Genomic DNA, 21,590 nt, shown 5'->3' with positions numbered 1-21,590 from the left:
TTAACCTTGGGTTCACGAATGGTTATTGTGTTATTTGTCGGGAGTCGGACTCATGAATAATGTACATTTATTGCCATGGATGCAAAATAGCACAATACATAGATCTTCAAATGATTAAATAACATTAAAGTCAAAAAAAATTATCTCTCAATACCTGCAACAGAGAAGGCCAATTCTTAATCAATGGAAAATGCGTAATTCTGCCCAGGCAGATTCACTTCCCATGAGGCAGTGAACGCAAAGGTTTAGAGGACTTATTCGGGATGCTTTTATTTTGAAATGATTCAGCATTTAACTTTCATTTAACTAAGTATTGTCTGCACAACAGAGCAAAAGGGGGAAAAAACATTGACACACCTTTTGCCTGGTGAAAAACTATCTGGAATAATGTGTATCAGTCACATGAAGTCCTCTTTGCAACCTGAACTTCATCAGAAAGTTGATTTGTGACACCAGTGCTGAAAAAGATTGATGCAGTGCAACAAATGATGAAACAGAACACGGTTGTCTCGAGATGTGTTTATAAATATTGAAATACTTTTAAACTTAATGCAGTGTCTAAAAAATGTGATGGTCCTGAGTTGTGGTGCGGCGCAACGATCACATAGAAAAAACATTTTAAAAACAGCACAGACACATGTGTGAACAGCCCGTAACAGCCGAAAGAAATTACTCGAACCTTGCCTAAAAACTGTAGGTTTGTCGGGTACTGTTGTACTCCGATCTGGTTGAAGACCTCTCTACATGTGCAGAATTACCAAATCATGATTTTGATATTTGAATACTGTGCACATCAGTATTAATTATGCATGATTTTGGATCTGTTCATACAGTACAATATAATTGGCTGTGTCAGACATTGCTACAAACTTTTCTTCCATCTATTTGAAAAATCCAACCAAATCTGCCAAGTGTCCTGTATTAAATCAAATCAAATCACTTTATTGTCACACTACCATGTACACAAGTGCAACAGTAGGTGAAAGTCTTGTGTGCAGTTCCGAGCAACATAGCAGTCATGACAGTGATGAGACATATACCAATTACAGTAAACAACATATTTACACAACACAATTTACATATCAAATGTACACATACATACACAACACAATATTAATATACAATGTACAGTAGACAATATACACAATAAAGACATACAATACAATTAAAGAGTATATAAAAAATATATATACAGTAGTTGTATTGTGGAGAATATAATTATGACAGTCCAGTGTGAGATAATAAGATTAATAAAGTGCAGTGCTGATTCTTGATCGTGAGAGATCAAGTGTTTAAAAGTCTGATTGCTTGGGGGAAGAAACTGTCATGTAGTCGGCTGATGCGGGTCCTGATGCTGCGTTACCGCCTGCCTGATGGAAGCAGTGAGAGCAGCCCATGACTCGGGTTGATAGAGTCTCTGATGATCCTCCGAGATTTTTTCACACACTCCTGGTATATATGTCCTGGATGGAGGGAAGCTCACCTCCGATGATGTATCTGGCAGTTCGCACCACCCTTTCGGTTGTGGGCTGTGCTATTGCCGTACCAGGCGGTGATGCAGCCAGTCAGGATGCTCTCTACAGTATTGGTGTAGAACCGTGTGAGGATGTAGTGGTTCATTCCAAACTTCCTCAGCCGTCTCAGGAAAAAGAGGTGCTGGGAGGTCAGTGATGGGGAGATGTTGCTGCCCATTCTAACCACCTGATGTCTGCCTTACAGGAAGTCCAGGATCCAGCTGCACAGCGAGCCATTTAAGCCCAGAGCCCAGAGTTTCACATTAAGCTTGGAGGGCACTATGGTGTTGAATGCTAAGCTGTAATCTACAAACAGCATTCTCACATATGTGTTCCTTTTTTCCAGATGGGAGAGAGCAGTGTATATTGTAGATGCAATGGCATCATCATTGGAGTGGTTGTTGCGGTAGGCAAACTGCAATGGGTCCAGAGAGATGGGCAGCACAGAGCAGATGTGATCTCTGATTAGCCTCTCAAAGCATTTGCTGATGATGGGGTCAGAGCAACAGGACACCAGTCATTTAAGCAAGTGATTTTGCCTTGCTTCGGTACAGGCACAATGGTGGACATTTTGAAGCATGTGGGGACTACAGACAGGGAGAGGGACAGGTTGAAAATGTGCGTAAAAACACCAGCCAGTTGGTTTGTGCACGCTCTGATGACGCTGCCCGGAATGCCATCTGGACCCGCAGGTTTACAGATGTTCACCCGTCGGAAGGATCGGGTTACATCCACAACAGAGACGGAGAGTGAACCAATCACTGTAGCGTCAGCCGTGAGTGTTCTCTCCGTGAGGGCCTTGTTATTGTCCTCGAAACGAGCATAAAGTGTATTAAGCTCATCCGGGAGAGAGGCAGCGGTGTTCGCGGTGGAGTTTTTATTCCCTTTGTAGTCCGTGATGATGTTAATTCCCTGCCACATACTTCTAGAGTCGGTGGTGTTGAACTGTCCTTCAATTTTGTGCCTGTACTGGCGTTTGGCTGCTCTGATAGTTACGGAGGGCATAACTAGATTGTTTATGCCCCTCCGCATTCCCGGAATTAAAAGCGGAGGTCCGCACATTAAGTGCCGTGCGAACATCGCTGGTAACCCATGGATTCTGGTTGGGGTTGATCCGTATTGTTTTGCTTGGAACAACGTTCTCTACGCACTTCCTGATGAAACGCATTACGCTATCAGCGTAAACCTCGATGTCCTCATCAGAGGCGGACCGGAACATCTCCCAGTCTGCGTGATCAAAACAGTCTTGTAGCATAGAGTCTGATTGGTCCGAACAGCACTGGATCGTTCTGAGGGTGGGGTGCTTCCTGTTTCAGTTTCTGCCTGTAAGCGGGCAGAAGCAGAACGGAAGAGTGGTCTGATTTGCCAAATGGTGGGCGGGGGAGGAATTTGTAGCCATCCTGGATAGGTGAATAGCAATGGTCCAAAACCCGGTCCCCTCGTGTGTTGAAGCTGATGTGTTAGTGGTATTTTGGTGCGATTTGTTTTTAAATTGGCTTTGTTAAAGTCCCCGCTTACAATGAACGTGGTCTCAGGGTGCGCAGTTTCCTGCTCACTTATGCTCCCATAAAGTTCCTTGAGTGCCCGGTCTGTGTCGGCTTGTAGGGGGATGTACACAGCTTTGATAATGACTGCTGTGAATTCCCTCGGTAGCCAGAATGGTCGACACAGAAGCATGAGATATTCCAGATCTGGAGAGCAGAAAGACTTGATAAAATGTACGTTCCTCTGATCACACCATGATTTGTTCATAAAACATAGACCACCACCTCTGCTTTTACCTGAGAGGTTTTTCGCTCTGTCCGCTCTGTGCATGGAGAACCCTGCAGGTTCGATGGCCGAGTCTGGAATCTCTGCAGACATCCAGGTTTCTGTAAGGCAGATAACGCAGCAATCCCCCATCTCTCATTGGAAAGAGATCTGCGCTCTCAGCTCGAAGAGCTTGTTGTCTAGAGACTGAACATTTGCCAGTAGTATACTGGGTAGCGGGGGTCGATTTGCGCAACGTCTTACTCTGATGAGAATGCCGGCTCTTTTTCCCCTTTTCCTTCTGCCTTTCCGCAGTCGGGCAGCCCAGACAAAGTGCTCTGCTGGCGTTTTTGTAAATAGCGGGTCGGCATTGAGGAATTTGAAGTCCGGTTTTCCGTGTGTAATTGCAGAACCAATGGCCAAAAGCATTTGTCTGTCGTATACAATAAGGCAGACAACATCCAAGACAAAAAAAATGTAAACAAAACAGAAATCTGCGCCATCTTGAGTCCCCCCCACCTTGTAGTACATAAAGGTGAATGTAGTCACGTCGTGGGGGGCCTCCAGGGTGTACCAGCTCATGGGCCTCTCAGTTCTTAATCTGTCCTTGAAGCCAGAGTTCAGGTTCCTCTAGAGTTTTTTTTTTTTTTTTTTTTATCAACACTAAATAACTTAGGAGTTTTTCTTTGCTACAGTCACTTTAGCTTACTCACAATGGGCTTTAAGACATTAAGGCATCATTTTCTATAAAGCTGCTTTGAAACAATGTGTATTGTGAAAAGTGCTATACAAATAAACTCAGCAAAAAAAGAAATGTCCTCTCAATTTCAAATACTTTTATTTTCAGCAAGCTTAACATGTAAATATTTGTATGAACAAAAAATTTTTTTAAACAACTAAGACATAAACTGATCAAGTTTCACAGACATATGACTAAAATAAATGGAATAATGTGTCCCTGAACAAAGGGGAGGTCATTATCAAAAGTAACAGACAGTATCTGGTGTAACCACCAGCTGCAATAAGTACTACAGTGTATGTCCTCCTCATGGACAGCACCAGATTTGCCAGTTCTTGCTGTGAGATGTTACCCCACTCTTCCACCAAGGCACTTGCAAGTTCCCAGACATTTCTGGGGAGAATGGTCCTAGCCCTTCACCCTCCGATCCAACAGGTCCTAGATGTGCACAATGGGATTGAGATCCGGGCTCTTCAGCTGGCCATGGCAGAACACTGACTTTCCTGTCTTGCAGGAAATCACTCACAGAACGAGCAGTATGGCTGGTGGCATTGTCATGCTGGAGGGTGATGTCAGGATGAGCCTGCAGGAAGGGTACAACATGAGGGAGGAGGATGTCTTCCATGTAATGCACAGCATCGAGATTGCCTGCAATGACAACAAGCTCAGTCTGATAATGCTGTGAGACACCGCCCCAGACCATGATGGACCCACCACCAAATCAATCCCGCTCCAGAGTACAGGCCTCGGTGTAACGCTCATCCCGTCGACAATACGCGAGTCTGACCATCACCCCTGGTGAGACAAAACTCCTCCTCATCAGTGAAGAGCACTTTTTGCCAGTCCTGTCTGGTCTATTGAAGGTGGGTTTGTGCCCATAGGCGACGTTGTTGCCGGTGATGTCGGGTAAGAACCAGCCTTACAACAGGCCTACAAGCCCTCAGTCCAGCCTCTCTCAGACGATTGCGGACAGTCTGAACACTGGAGGGAGGGATTGTGCTTTCCTGGTGTAAGTCAGGCAGTTGTTGTTGCAATCCTGTACCTGATATTGTTTAAGTAGCTAATGTCTAATGTCAGACACGGTTGTCATTAATTATTTAAAAGACATTTATGTTGAATCACTGAATAAGTTTGAGTGAAACATTTATGGGTCATCGTATCATGAAATTTGTGTATCGTTACAAGCAGGATTTGAAGCAGCCACTCTGGCTTGTAGTTTCCAAGTTCACTAACCACTCAACATTTTCACTAGCCAAAATCAAAAAAGTGACAAAGCTAACTCGAGACCGTAACTACATACATTTGTTTCTACATTTGAACAAGAATGATATTAGTTTAGCAGGACATAGTTGTAATGATTTGTCACCTTTGAATATCTCTTTCATGGACTATTAAAACAGGAGGAAAAGCTGTCAATAATTTGTCCACAATCCGCTTTTTGAAAGTCTACCATTGTTCTAATATTTGTTTAACAGTGGCATTTGTAATGATAAGGCCATTACCACAGGTAAGACCATGAATGGTTTCTCATTACTGTGGTTAAGATAATATAGGTAGTCTTTTATAAAAAAAAAAATATAAATATACTATAGTATTTCTTTTTATATATATATATATATGTATATATGTATATATATATATACATATATACATATATATATACACTCACCTAAAGGATTATTAGGAAAACCATACTAATACTGTGTTTGACCCCCTTTCGCCTTCAGAACTGCCTTAATTCTATGTGGCATTGATTCAACAAGGTTCTGAAAGCATTCTTTAGAAATGTTGGCCCATATTGATAGGATAGCATCTTGCAGTTGATGGAGATTTGTGGGATGCACATCCAGGGCACGAAGCTCCCGTTCCACCACATCCCAAAGATGCTCTATTGGGTTGAGATCTGGTGACTGTGGGGGCCATTTTAGTACAGTGAACTCATTGTCATGTTCAAGAAACCAATTTGAAATGATTCGAGCTTTGTGACATGGTGCATTATCCTGCTGGAAGTAGCCATCACAGGATGGGTACATGGTGGCCATAAAGGGATGGACATGGTCAGAAACAATGCTCAGGTAGGCCGTGGCATTTAAACGATGCCCAATTGGCACTAAGGGGCCTAAAGTGTGCCAAGAAAACATCCCCCACACCATTACACCACCACCACCAGCCTGCACAGTGGTAACAAGGCATGATGGATCCATGTTCTCATTCTGTTTACGTCAAATTCTGACTCTACCATCTGAATGTCTCAACAGAAATCGAGACTCATCAGACCAGGCAACATTTTTCCAGTCTTCAACTGTCCAATTTTGGTGAGCTCTTGCAAATTGTAGCCTCTTTTTCCTATTTTTAGTGGAGATGAGTGGTACCCGGTGGGGTCTTCTGCTGTTGTAGCCCATCCGCCTCAAGGTTGTGCGTGTTGTGGCCTCACAAATGCTTTACTGCATACCTCGGTTGTAACGAGTGGTTATTTCAGGCAAAGTTGCTCTTCTATCAGCTTGAATCAGTCGGCCCATTCTTCTCTGACCTCTAGCATCAACAAGGCATTTTCGCCCACAGGACTGCCGCATACTGGATGTTTTTCCCTTTTCACACCATTCTTTGTAAACCCTAGAAATGGTGGTGCGTGAAAATCCCAGTAACTGAGCAGATTGTGAAATACTCAGACCGGCCCGTCTGGCACCAACAACCATGCCACGCTCAAAATTGCTTAAATCACCTTTCTTTCCCATTCTGACATTCAGTTTGGAGTTCAGGAGATTGTCTTGACCAGGACCACACCCCTAAATGCATTGAAGCAACTGCCATGTGAATTTGTATATTTGTATATATATATATATATGTATATATATAAAAACACTAATAGCCTAAACACATTTAGAAACCTTTAACTACACATTTCACAGTTGTAATAAAAATTGTCTAATAGATTCACAAGATACCAGTTAATGCAGGAAAAAAAGAAGGTTGTAGTTCATGTGTATTATTTTTTTCCTCTACCACGTCAGTGCTGTGTATAATGAAGGGGATGTCTAGCGGTTGGAAGAGATTGATTTTGTCCATATAGAGCTATATTCTAGAATGTTCTCTGTAGAATTCAAATGGGTCACATAAGTTTTATGATCTTGATATCGAGTAAAGGCCGACTGAATCACGCAAGTTTTGCTCTAGAGCACGCTGACCTGACGTGTCCACTGGTGTGTGTGTCTACTGTTTTCAATTCATTCCGCACAGAGAGTGAGGTAGACGCGCATATCCAAGGTGGTTAAATTTAAACTGATACGCTAGGTTTAAATGTCAAACGGACTAATCATTTATGAAATTTATCCATGTATGACTACAGAAAGCTCTTCAGTATGTAAACAGGCAAATCACTGGCATTTTAGGTACTATAATATATCTCAATTTTACTAATTTAGGGACCCCAAATTAAATATTAAACATGATCGTCACTAGAGGGCAAAATCACGCATGTGTGGCTTCATTAGCAACCTATTTTTTTTCCCTTCTGATGGTTGATGTGAACATTAACTGAAGCTCCTGACCCATATCTGCATGATTTTATACATTACACTGCTGCCACACAATTGACTGATTAGATAATCACACAAATATGTGGATGTACAGGTGTACCTAATAAAGTGTCCAATGAGTGTTAACATGATTTTAACCTTTTCTGTATCCTTATATACAATTTGTTGCCATTATGACAAAGATGTAAACCCTAAAACGACCACGAAAATAATTATTAAAACAAATTTACATTTCAAATAATAATATACACATTTTAACAGTCATAGTTCATAGCGACTTCATAGGTTTGCCTTTAAACCCTCCAGAATTGGCCCCATTCACTTCCATTTATGCATTTGGCAGACGCTTTTATCCAAAGCTACTTACAGTGCAATTATTACAGGGAGAATCCCCCGGAACAAACTGGAGTTAAGTGCCTTGCTCAAGGGCACAATGGTGGTGGCCGTGGGGTTAGAACCTGTGACCTACTGATTAACAGCCCTGTGATTTAGCCACTACGCCACCACCACTCCAATGTATCTTTTGTCCATATAATGAAAGTGAATGGTGACTGAGGCTAACATTCTGTGTAACATCTCCCTTAGTGTTCAATAGAAAAGAAATAAACAAAAGTCATATTGGAGCAATATGATGACTGATGATTTTTGGCTGAACTTTTAACTGAAACTAGATTCCATTAGAAAGTTCTTTGGATCTCAGTGATACACAAAACCATTATGTGCAGTTCCTCAACTGTGTGGACTTGAATAATTGTGACTGTGCTTTCTTTGTGCTTACAGAGTTTTAAGTGACATGACGCATGACCCCGACATGACAGGACGGATATTTACGATGACACAACCTCATAGCGACGGACACTGACTTCCATACTTCCATTTCAGTTTATTTCAGTTCTCAATAGATTTTCTTTAACGTTCTCCCTTTCTAACTTTCTTGTTTACTGTTTGTTAACTGTCAGTAATTGAGACACTTAACATACTGTAAAGTGACGGACAAAACAAACAAAGAGTTTGAGCTCATGCTCTGTATCTATTTCTTGTGTCTGATGTGAACGGAATGACCAAATAAATGGTTGAAAAATTTATTGAATTGTCTCGTGTTTGTTTCTTACTGATAGATCCTGTCAATTGCTGGTGCAGTTTTAGTGTGTAATTAACATTTAAGAAGTTGCTTATAATGTATACTGTTGAAGAGAATGGGGTAAGCTCTGTGTGTGTACATGTTTATACCACATTGTGGGGACCAAATGTGCCCACAAGAATAGTAAAACCTGAGATCACCTACCTTGTGGGGTCCAGCCAGCGGTCCCCACGAGGGAAATGCCTTATTAAACATACTAAATTATGTTTTTCTTTTTTGAAAATGCAAAAAGGTTTCTGAGGTTTGGGGGTAGGGTTTTGGTTAGGGCATAGACATTATTGTTAGATCTGTATAAAATGCATGTAAGTCTATGGAGAGTCCCCACAATGATATAAAATCAGTATCTCAGATAAGCTTTCACAAATGTTTAACTAAGCATGGCAGCCCCTCAGAACACCAGAGCTAAAAGGAAAAAAACATTGCCTTACAGTTTATCAAGCACTGAAACTTTGCTAACTGAAGAACATAAATTCTTCAGAAATATAACACTTTGTGAAACCTGCACTTAAAAAAAATAAGAGGAATGAAGGTGATACAATGCTTGAAATTGCCAAAAACCTGAAGATTTCATACAAAGATGTACACTACATTTACACTACAGTCTTCAAAGACAAAGGACAGAAAGAGATGTGGAAGACCAGATGTACAACTAAACAAGAGAATATGTACATCAGAGACTTTAGTTTGAGAAATAGATGCCTAACGTGTCCTCAGCTGACAGCTTCATTGAATTCTACCCGCTCAACACCAGTTTCATGTTCAACAGTAAAGAGAAGACTCGGGTTCAGGCCTTATGGGAAGAATTGCAAAGAAAAGGTCACTTTTGAAACAGAAAAACAAAAAGAAAAGGTTACAGAGGGCAAAGAAACAGACACTGGACAACAGATCATTGGAAACGAGTGTTACGGAAACCCCATTGAGCTTTTGTGGGATCATCTAGACTGTAAGGTGCGTGAGAAGTGACCGACAAGTCACATCTATGGCAAGTGCTACAGAAAGTGTGGGATGACGTATCTGGACAAACTGACAGTTAAAGTAGTTAAAGAAGTTTTTTTTTATTTTTTATTGTAATAGTAATTTTTCACGTTATTAATGTCCTGACGATACATTGTGATCAGCTGAATGCCACTTTGGTGAATAAAAGTACCAATTTCTTTCCTTAAGAGCAAAATCTGTACATTATTCCAAACTTTTGGCTGCCAGCGTGTGTGCATATATGTATATCAAAGTATTTATAATAACATTAAAACCTGAAACCTGATGGTTTGTCAGGTCCAGTTGGGCTCAGGTCTGGTAGCAGACCTTTACTGTCCAGTAATGAAAAAAAATAATAATTCATCTTAAAAGAACCATGAAAGTAGTCAATCACCCATGTGCTAAATAAAAGCAATAAGTCGTGAGAGGTAATGTGCTACAGTGATTTTACTGTGGTACGAGAGTTTTTTAGTGGCGTTTGTTATTAAGTGTCTTGTTGATCACGATTTGCCAAGTTTATGTGGAATATCTAGAAGTACTAAATGAGATTTGAGAGCTCTGCCAAAGGGAATATTTTCTATCCTGAACCAGCTGCTATTTTTAGTGCATCACAGATGGAACTTTTGAGTGAAAGTGTACTAGTGTCCTGATGAGGAAACCCTCTCTGTCCCCCAGGTGGCAGGATTCAGATTCAGGTTTCAGTGAAGCATCAGTAATTAACTGATAGAAGTGGCAATTAATCTGGCTGAATGTGATTTTTGCACTGTGGTAATGAGAGGGAGTTGAAATCTATGGAATAGGAATTTACTTTTAAGACCTTTCATAGTAATCTGCCTATTTTGTTTCATTATTTTGATTCAGGTTATAATGTCATATAATGGATCTGAACAATATTCCACACACTGTAACAAAAAAAAAAGAAAAACTGGCAGCTGTAGTTGTCAGAATAATTCTGTTAAAAAATGTAAACAACTTTACAGAACAACCGTACATTTTACAGTTTAAAACTGTTGTAAAGTACATGACCATGATGGCACTGTTAATAATAATAATAATAATAATAATAATTACATTTACAATAAAGTTGATAACAACAACAAAATGACAACTTGATATTAACCTTCTGAATCTGTAAAATTCAGCTTTTTACCTTATACGTTATTGTTAATCACGGTAAAAATGACAGAAGGGCACATGATGACAAGTTCATCAATAGTGGCTCTTCCAGGAGCAATGATAAATAAACACACAAACACTTAATACCATCAGGGGAACACATGTGAAATTAAAATAATACAATAAACATTAACTAAACTACATCAGATATAGCACAGAACACCCCAATGTACATAACTGATATTAAAAATAAGAAGAAACATGACTATTCCCATAAAATATAATGAAATATGATGGGTCATGCAGGGAATTGTGGAAACACCTTGTTGTTTTTACTGTAATTTTAACAATAATTTACTGTAAAAAGTACATGTACTCTCTTGTTAAACAATGTGAATTTTTACCATTAATTAGACAGGAAAATTATAGTTTTTACAAAAATTTTTTGTAATTAACTACTGTATTTAAAATAGATTTAAATCTTCTTTATTACCTTTCTTTTACCGTTGAAATTACAGATTTATTTAGATTTTTTACAGTGCACTAATTAAAACATTATTTCAGTTGCTAAAATGAAATGGAACTTCAAACAGTATTTATGATGAATTTATAAAAAACAAATAAAGGAATGTTCTTGGTTCAATACAAGTTAAGTTAAATTGAAATCAAGTGTGACATCACACTGTGGAGGAAGTAGAGAACAAGCTTGTTTTTCACAAATCCTTTTTTTGTAGTAAGGAGGAAGTGTTCAATTCTGAAGCGTACGGTATGTTTTTATTGTACAATTAACTCTTATATGTCAAAAGATCAATGAAAAATGTATTCCCTTTCATTTAAATCAGCCTACTAAATGCCATTTCAAACTGCTTTCTTTCCTTGCAGACTTCATTACAACACTCCAAAAAATATCATTTCAAGATTTACACATTTCAATTTCGTAACATTGCTTTTTTAATTTGGTTAAAGATTACACAATTCAAATGGAAGTGGAAATTTGTTATTAAATTAAAATGCGTAAATCTTAAAAATAGGCTTTTTTGAGTGCATAGTTAATTATGCGCATATGCAAAATATTTTAAGGAAACAATATGCTGCTGTAAATAAGTATAATTCATAAACCACATAAAGTGAGGTATATCAATTACGTTTCGTGTCACATGCTTTTTATGGGATTGTCTTGTCTGGCTTTATTAGAATGATGTGGGTCCGAGGATTCCGGCACCTTGTTTTGCGTGCTACCAACGTTTTTTGGGATGGGATCCAGTACAGGCTTTACCGCAGCCGTCCAGTCATCCTTACCGCAGGGAGGAGCGTCGCGGACCATCCGTGTACACTGCGTTCAAATCCAGCCATACACAGCACTTTTCACGACTTTCTTCACTTAATAATACTAACCTTGATAATCTTCTCTAATATAAGTATTATTGTGTGCGGGGACTGACTGCTGGACGCGCGTGATATAAAACACCATTGATCGCGAGCACAGCATCGGGTGGGTTTCTGCGCCAAGAGGAGACAAGAAATGATCTGGACTCTGAACCGCTGGTACGTACCGCTTCACTTGCTTCTGTTCCCTGCATTTTTACTTTATATTCACAAACCCACCTTTAGTTTCCATCAGGTTTGAGAAAGCCCGTATTGTCCTCTAGATACTGATAAGCTGATTAAAATGGATGAATGGCAGCCACGCATCTCTGCAGATAGCTCCGAAAAGTCAGTTATTCCAGAGATTATGGGTGTATATATATATATTACATGTATATTGATCTTCACATGCTGTGTTTATTCTGACACTTTGCAATAAACTGGACACCTTCATGTGCTCATTGACCCGGCCGAAGCACAAATCGCTTGTTTAGCGAATGGAGCTGGACAGAAATAATCTTACGCCAGTCTCGTTAAACACCCGTGCGCATTATTTGTCATCGAAACTTAAGTACAGAAAGAAAAGCAGTGGTGATAATACCTGGTTACGCGATGGTGTCTGTTTGGCCCAGTGGAAGCCCGCGGTAAACGTCACCCTCTTGTCCGCGACCGGATGACTTTTTGGGGGATCTTAAAGCCCAAGGTCAGGCAGTGGCACTGCGGTGTGTCTGATATGTTATAAGACACGGTGATAAAAAGGAACCGTTTATGCTAAATTAATTTCGAGCTGTCGTTATGGTTTGGGGAGTCCTCTAGTTTAACTCCCTCTGATCCACACTATAGAGTCATTATCCCATGGTTCAGCACATCTGTAATTTACATTTTAAAAATAGTTCACCCTAACGAAAATCCTGTAAAGGAAAAATAATTTACGCACCATTTTGGAACCCATTTTATTTGATTTCCCCTGTAGAACACAAAAGATGTTTTGAAAATTTTTTCATGCTGCTCTTTCCCAGTAAAAACGTTCAGTGGGGGCTGTCAAGCTCCAAAAAGTACAATAAAAACAGTCCAGACTTGCACAAAATTCCTACTTTAAAGACTTATTTTGGTCTCTGAGGAACAACAGACCAAAATACTGACTCCCTGAATATCTTGCCATATCAAGTAGGGTGGCCAGGTGTCCTGTTTCTCATGGGACAGTCCTGTATAAGCACTTTTTTCTAGTGTCCTATTTTGAAAAAAATAGTTTAGTCCCGTATTTCCCCTCTCCTATAAAAAAGCCTTTTCTCAGTCACATGAGTATTCTAATCAAAGGTAGTTAAGGATAGGGCTTGTAAAACAATAAAATCACATGTGTTATGTGAAGTACTTGATTGGATTAAACTATCCAATCACAATCCCCTATCAATAGACGTCCAGTTAGTGAACTGATTGAAGAGTCAGTTCGAAAGTGCACTCAGATGAAATTGCAGTTGGAAAATGTATTATTTTATCAAGGTTTTAAAATGCACCGATACATGTACAATGCATTCAGAAAGTATTCAGACCCCTTCATTAATTTCACATTTTGTTGTTGCAGCCTTATGCTAAAATGCTTTAAATTATTATTATTTCACATCAATCTACACTCCATACCCCATAATGACAAAGCAAAAACCAGAATTTTCATAACTTAAAAAAACGTAAATATCACATTGCCTTAAGTAGTCCAATGCTTAACTCATCAGCCTCAAGTCTTTTTGGTTAGGATGCAGCAAGGCTTGCACCTGGATTTGGGGATTTTCTGCCATTCTTCTCAGTTCTGTCAGGTTGGTTGGGGACCATCTGTGGACAGCCATTTTCAGGTCTCTCCAGAGATGTTCATCTGGGTTCAAGTTACGGCTGGGCAATATGACCAAAAATTTAAATCTTGATTTTTATCAAACTTATGGACTATTCATGATTACATTTTTTTCAACTTTTAAATGTACTCCAACATGATTCAAATTGTATGTTCTTTATTAGAATGCTAGGCCGGTTAGAGTTCTTTTCATTATAGGAAACAAAGGTGTGCAAGAAAAATGTACAAATGCACCACAGGGGGAAGTTGTCATCACAGTGTAAATGTAAAATGAATTAAAATCTAAAAATCCAGATGTTCAGAATTAATAGAATAAGAAAACCGCAAAATTATTCTTAGACAGTGTAGGTATTCATTTGAACTAAACTAAGTCTATCTAGAAAGTACTCGTTGTATATCAAACCATTCATAAACCTCTGCAGATAGAGACGCACCCTCTAGCGGTTCAAGCTTAGCAGCGCAGAAATCTGAAATAATTTAAGGGTAATAATTTGTGCCTCCCTTTCAGCTAGACTCATTTTGTTTGTGTTGTGGTTATTGGCCATGGGACAGGAGTGAAGACCTCCAAACACGTATTTTTTTCTCTTTAAGTTCCTTATCACTTGTTATTTTTCTTCCCGACCCCTAGACGAGGAGGAAACGTAACACATTACAATTCAACTAGCAAAGTTGTTCAAAATGACCACTTGCCAAATGATGGCTATAGATGCAATACACTTGAAACACATCACAGAACAAAGCAATAATTAGCAATCTGTCTGAATCATCATGGCAAAAGGAGTGTCAGATGTTTGATTATCCATTTTATTTGAAATAAGGCGCCCATAACTGTCAGGAGCTAATGCATTTTTTATGGGTAAAAAGAAAAGGACCGTTCATCAACATGCACACACCGAGGCCAGTTATGGTCTTAAGCCGGTGTGTACCTGCATGATGGATGAAGCTGAGCTACAATCACACTGTGTACAATCGTACAGGAAATATTACCAGTGTCTTTTATATATACCAGTGTGTTGTCACGCTGTCACGTTCATTTGGAGCGCGTCACACTCGTGCAGCTGATCAGATCGGGAGCAGCATTAAGACAAGTGCTATGAATTCTTTTCTCTCCCTTATTCAGCCTTTGGTGGATTTACAACGTATCTTAACTACAACGCTTGATATATTTTGCAATATATATATATATATATATATATATATATATATATATATATATATATATATATATATATATATATATATTGAGTCAAAACGCAAATTCAAATTAATCTGAAAAACCGTCCAACCCTTGTTTAAATCCGGGCTCTGGCTGGGCCACTTTCACATAGTTGCCCCTAAGCCACACTTGCGTTGTCTTGGTTGTGTGCTTGGGGTCGTTGTCCTGTTGGAAGGTGAACCTTTGGCCCAGTCTGGGGTACTGAGCACTCTGGATCAGGTTTTCATTAGGGATGTCTCTTAAGGTATTTTGATGCTGCCACCACCATGCTTCACCATTTGGATGGTATTGTGCAGATGATGAGCGGTGCCTGGTTTCCTCCAGATATGATGCTTTGAATTGAGACCAAAACATTCAATCTTCGTTTCATCAGACCAGAGAATCTTGTTTCTTGGGTGATTTATTTTTTTTTGATTTGTTTGTTTTTTTTTGTAAATTCCAAGCGTGCTTTCATGTGTCTTGCACTGAGGAGAGGCTTTCGACTGGCCACTCTGCGAAAAAGATCGGTGGAGTGTTGCAGTGATGGTTGTCCTTCTGCAAGTTTCTTCCATCTCCACACACACACAAAATTCAGTTATTGACAGTGGTTCCACACAAGCAAATTCGTTTTTTTGAACATTAAAGTCATTAAAAGACAACAAAGATATGTAACAAATGCTCAAACTGTAAAAAGAGCAAACCACATTGTAACTACCACAAGGAGGTTACCCCATTTGACTCTACCCTCCCTAACAACCAATTTGGTTGCTATTCCAATTTCAGAACTGGCTGGAGTCACTCAGCACACCCTGGATTTGAACTTGTGACGCCAGGGCTGTTAGTCAGCATCTTTACTTGCTGAGCCCCTGAGCCATCAAACTTCTTAAGAGTCAAGACTTCTGATGCAAACTCATCACTAATGCTGAAAATTACTTTTACATTTGTATAAAGGTAAATAATATAATATAATATAAATAAATATATATTAGTATATAAAAATATACTATTCATAAAAGCCAATACATAAAATTCTAAATGAGGTCAAAAAGTACAGATGGCAGAGTATAATTTAGACTAAAAACTGGCGTCTGACCATGATCAAATGGCAGGTATCACTGCTAGAATCTACTAGATGTAACTTTTACCGAAAATTACAGATGCACTGAGCACCATTCAGGAAATAGTCAGCTTGCAACTAAGTTTTTTTCAACAATTTTGAACATAAATAAAGTTGAAGAACGGTGTAACTCGCATCACAAAATTGCAACAAAACGGCAGAAATGTCAAACTATTTGCATTTTCTAAAACATGGCATTAAAAGGTAACCAATCAAAACTTATTCCAGGAACTGTCCTTACTCTAGCACATCAGAGAAGAGCTTGGTCTTCACTTTATTAGATAGCTTGTTGCCATCTAGCTCCAGAAATAACTTCAGCAGTACTTCAAATGCATACCTGGTTTCAGGTGGGTAGCTCAAGTTCAATGTATATATCAGTCCCAGCAACATGACTTTGGCATATGTTACATTGCTAAGGTCCTGAAAGAAGACCTTCCAATACCACTCCAACATCTGCTGAGCTGTCTTTGATGTCTTCACCTTCAACTTTTATCACATAGATTCCCAAGACAGTCTTCTGGATTGCCTACTGAGTGCTGGCTACATCCGTATCCTGCAGAGTATAAATAAATGGATAGAGTACTCCTAAATTCCTGTGTATTAACTTTACCACATTATTTAACATCCTTGAAAATACAGAAAACGTTAAAGGCACATACACTCCATATACTCTCTAATAAGACTGCTAGGGTCTTCATTCAGGTAGACACAGAGAGATTTGAGTATGCATTCTCTCTTCACATCAATGCCGTCTGTCTAAAAATGCAAATACCAAACAATATTAAAGAATTATAGCCTTTTATATATTTTCTTTCCTAATCGCAGGTACACATTTAAAAAATATGCCATTTTGCTCTTTACCCATCCAGCCATTCATATATATGACTTATTACTTTGCCTGATCATTTCCTCTGTAATGGAAATACAGGCGAGCTGGCAAGATGGAAATCTAACAGATATTGTAAAATGTATGATGATAAATGAGATATTGAACAATAAATGAAATTATTCACATTTATAGTTCAAAAAGGAAAAACAATCTTTCCATAAGATAATGGCTTCAGCTCCAAACTCTGCCATTGCTACATCAAACTCAACCGCTTGCAGTTATGCATCCTCCTTACTGTATTTTCTTAAGCTTTGAGTCAACATATTACAATATTTTATAAGTTAATGCCTTTGTAGCATCTGTCAGTTTATAGTAACAGCTACTATGTATTTTGTATTTCTTGTATTTCTCATGTTTATAAAGATCATTTTATTACATCTGTGTCTTTATTGTGTGCTCAACTGTGACCGTAACTCCGTGTCCGGTGGGAAAATCATTACCACTTCAAAACCTACTCTCCTGTGTCAATCTAAAGCTGAAGTGTGTAACTTCTGGCGTTAAAATAGAATTTTTTTTAATACCAATTTAAAAAAAAAATAGTACCAAAATGGTAATTCTCATCAATTTACTCATCTTTGTGTCATCTCAAACTTGTATGACTTTGTCTTTCATGGAACACAAACAAAGATATTTTAATAGATGTAGGTTGTGTTTATACCCATACAACACAAGTGAATGGGGACCAAACTTTCAAGCTCCTAAAAGCACAATATAGCAGCATAAATAAAATCCATACAACTCCAGCTGTTTAACCGATGTCTTCTGAAGTGATCTAGTCAGTTTTGTGTGAGAACAGTAGAGTTGGGGTACTCGAGTCCGAGTCAGTCCAATTTTATTGGACTTTGACGTGGTCCACGTAGTGTTGTCAACTTAAACTGGTCCTTGATTAATTAACTATAACTGTTTATCTGTCTATCAAACTGATAAATGGCACCTATTTATTGTTTTTCTATTTTAAAAGCATTGATGAGCTGTTTACAATGTTATTTTATTTATTTTTCAACAATATAATGCACAATGAAATATGAAGTTATTTTGGGCAGCGAAACGTTTTTATTATAGATTTGTTGACCAGAAGTCCAGGATTTTGGTAGGGTCACTGATTTTCTTTTCTTCTTAAATGAAATCTCCTCAATGTCTTTCTCGCTATTGTCTCTGGTATCGTTTGCAGAGAAGAAAATCTATTTTGTTGCATTGCACGTTGATTTGACGATACATTAATTCTAGTTTTCAGCTGTCTGGTTACCATGGCAATGACGCTCTGTCGTCCTGTCAGTCAGCGCAAATGCCCAAAATAATGCAAAGGTGCGTTTTCAACAACAAGCTGAAGGAAGCCGCTCCATGTATTGTAAACAAGGTGTTATATGTTCACTTAATATGCTCCGCCCACTAGGCGAATCTGAGAGGTGTATGTGGTAAGGAGAAGAAGAATAAAGGAGAGAGCTGGGAGAAAACGGTTGTGGTTGCTGCAGTTTTTTATTAGGTTCCAGTGAGACACTTAAAATGGAAGTGAATGGGGGCCAATTTTTAACATTAAAATACTCATTGTCTCAAAAGAATAACCACAAGACTTCAAGAATATGCGTGTAAACATGATTTTAGTTTGATAAAATCACTTACTAACCGCATCTGTGTAAAGTTATAGCTATTTTTTTACATCTTTGTTACAATGACAATGCAATGTCAGCAAACTCTAAAACGACTGTAAAAATGACAATTTAAACAACTTAACAGCTTAATAATACATGAGTTGTAATAGAACAATTAATGTACAGTAAGTGCTTTTATAAAATTATAAGCTTCACATTTCTTTGTTTAAACCCTCCAAAAATTGGCCCCATTGACTTCCATTGTAAATGCCTCACTGGAACACACATTTTTGCTTTTTTTTAAAGAAAAGGAGGGACAAGTCAAAATAAATGTTTGTGGTACTCAACATTATGCCACAAATGCTGTGGATTGAGATTAACTTGTATTGAACCCGGAATATTCCTTTTAAATGTTGAGATGTGGGGATTGTATTTTGAATTAGGTTCCAATGTTGTGAATTTTGTGTTAAAATTTGTACCTGACATGACAAGTGTACTCATAATTACACATGCAATATGAAACGAAATTATATTAATAGAATAGGCTATGTGGAATTTGTAAATAATATTATTAAACAAAAGCTAAAAGTGGTTATATAGTAAAAACTAGGAAAACTGTCTTTCCATCCACTGTATCCAGTTAAAGAACCTCTCACTTTCAAGTAAAGATACTTTTTAACAAGTGCTTCAGCCACCAAATCATATTCTGCATCTGAAGGGTAGACTTTGTATTTATAAATATCTCTTGCAAGTCCATCAAAATTGAGATTTTCAGCTTTGGGTCAGGAATGAGAAAAGTGCCCTGTGTCCTGAAGGCTGCATTACATTGTTCCAGTTTGAGTTCTGTGTCATATGCGAAATGGGGCACAGTGAAAACATCTGGCCATGAAGATGACTTTATACTGTAAGATGACTCTGGAGACAAACTTGCAGATTTCATCAGATGTCAAAGTGGGGGTCAATGAATTGCAATCTAAAATTTCCTCATAGATTACACTGCTTTTCAATTTCCTTTGATAGATCACCAACAGAAGTAGGCATGCCATCCTGAAGGATCACCCTCTGAGAGTTGTTCACTACAAGAATAATTCTTAGCCGGATTGGAGAATTCATTATGGTAAGTGTGGAATAAATGTGTGGAATTCATTTCTAGAGTATGATAATGATCAATAAAAAAGCAACAAAAAGTAATGGTTCAAAGAAAACGGCAACGTGAGCAATGATTTTTTAATTAAAACTTAAAAAAAAAAGCATATGCCAACTTTTATGCATGTACTTGTCTTTTCAAAGTCACCATACACAAAGGACCAACCATATAGTCAGCCAAAGGACAATCAACATGTCATGGATATTCTCCACCTGGAATTCACACGAGTGCAAGTTTTCCAAACACACACAGGACACAGCGCAGGTTTTTCCTCCGCTTTATTCATACCATTCGGCCGAGAGGAGAAGCTCTCGTGTCTTCTGACCCCCTTCACACTCATGGCTGGCTCATAAAGGATACTTGTGTATAGTCTCTTGTTTGTTAAGTTACATGTGAATTGACCTCAGCAGATTTCTCTAGTGATATAAAATGTTTGTTAGGGATGTATTGTATACACTACCGGTCAAAATCTTTGAATCACTTACTCATTCTTTATTAGAATTTTTTTTTTTTTTCACATTTTAGAATAATATTGAGGTCATGAAATCTATGGAATAATGTAAATGGAACATTGGGAATTATGTTGTGACCAAAAAAAATCCAAAATAAATCAAAACTGTGTTATATTTTAGCATATTCATAGAAGTCCCCCTTTGCCTAGATTCTGCAGACATGCATAATAATAAAATAAAATGTACTCTTGACATTTTCTCAAGCAACTTCTTGAGGTTTCACCCTGGGATGCTTTTTAAACCGTATTGAAGGAGTTCTCACCTGTGTTCGGCACTTATTGGGTGCTTTATTATTTGGTTTGTCATCAATTTCAAAAACTTTTTTTTTTTTTTATAAAATTTTAGTTTTATAATGAAGTAATTAATATGGTGGCACAAATATATTTTTGTCTACAAAACTAATTTAAAATATTTTAGCATACACAGATTTTTAAGATCATGAGAAACATTTCAGTCAAGTGTTTCAAAACTAGTAGTGTACGGTAGTGTATATTTGAGCAAACCAGTTAACATATGATTGGTCTTGGAGAGTCACATGATGTCATGCGAGTTTCGGACATGTGAACTGCGAGCTCTGCACACTTTGCTAGTTTTGATAATTGATACAAATGTTATAAACCGGTGAGATTCGATACACCCTGATCCATAACTTTTCTAGGAAGACAATATGTAAAGGAATTCAAAATCCTCAGGCTCTGGAGACATTAAAAGTCACTTATGTGCTCAAGCTTATGCAACCAATGATTATTTTTATAATCAACTAATCTAACGATTATTAAACAATTATTGCAACAATTAATCATTAGCTCTTAACCGACTATTCAGCTTGTGCTCCGACTTAAAAGGATGTATTAAACGTGCTTATGAACAATAAAGAGACAAAATCATCTTTTAAAAATAACATTCATTCAATTCAAGGGAAAAAACTACTTGGATTTTTTTGTCAATTAATTAAAAATGTTACTGTAAAAAAGTGTTTTTGTCTTGTTTTCCATTTAAAATAGTCTAAAAATCCTTAAAACAAGATACATTTACTTGAGAAGCAACATATAAGATATTTAGACTTGCTTTAAGAGAATGTATCTGAAATATAAGTATATTTTTTCACTTGCTCATACTTCTGCCAGTGCAGTAAAGAAAAAATATACTCCTATTTAAGATAT

The 21,590-nt window shown here is 38.0% G+C and overlaps 2 protein-coding genes across 4 annotated transcripts in view; both read left to right on the top strand.

The window, feature by feature from the left end:
- rbm45 (RNA binding motif protein 45) overlaps window positions 1-8,629 on the top strand; it is an 86,782-nt gene extending 78,153 nt beyond the window's left edge. Inside the window, exon 10 of the mRNA XM_052148741.1 lies at window positions 8,319-8,629. The gene's annotated coding sequence lies outside the window, so the exon portion shown is untranslated. The remainder of the gene's footprint in view (window positions 1-8,318) is intronic.
- Window positions 8,630-12,085: 3,456 nt separating this feature from the next.
- The window catches only part of osbpl6 (oxysterol binding protein-like 6), a 222,849-nt gene continuing 213,344 nt past the window's right edge, over window positions 12,086-21,590 (top strand). For all 3 annotated transcript variants that reach the window (XM_052148735.1, XM_052148734.1, XM_052148736.1), the window contains exons 1-2: window positions 12,086-12,315; window positions 19,789-19,885. In XM_052148735.1, the coding sequence (XP_052004695.1) occupies window positions 19,883-19,885 (3 nt within the window). In that variant the 5' untranslated portion in view covers window positions 12,086-12,315; window positions 19,789-19,882. The remainder of the gene's footprint in view (window positions 12,316-19,788; window positions 19,886-21,590) is intronic.

Source organism: Xyrauchen texanus, chromosome 18 (assembly GCF_025860055.1).
Source record: "Xyrauchen texanus isolate HMW12.3.18 chromosome 18, RBS_HiC_50CHRs, whole genome shotgun sequence".
NCBI lineage: Eukaryota > Metazoa > Chordata > Actinopteri > Cypriniformes > Catostomidae > Xyrauchen > Xyrauchen texanus.
The sequence above is the reverse complement of the archived record's forward strand: the minus strand, read 5'-3'. Positions and strand labels throughout refer to the sequence as shown.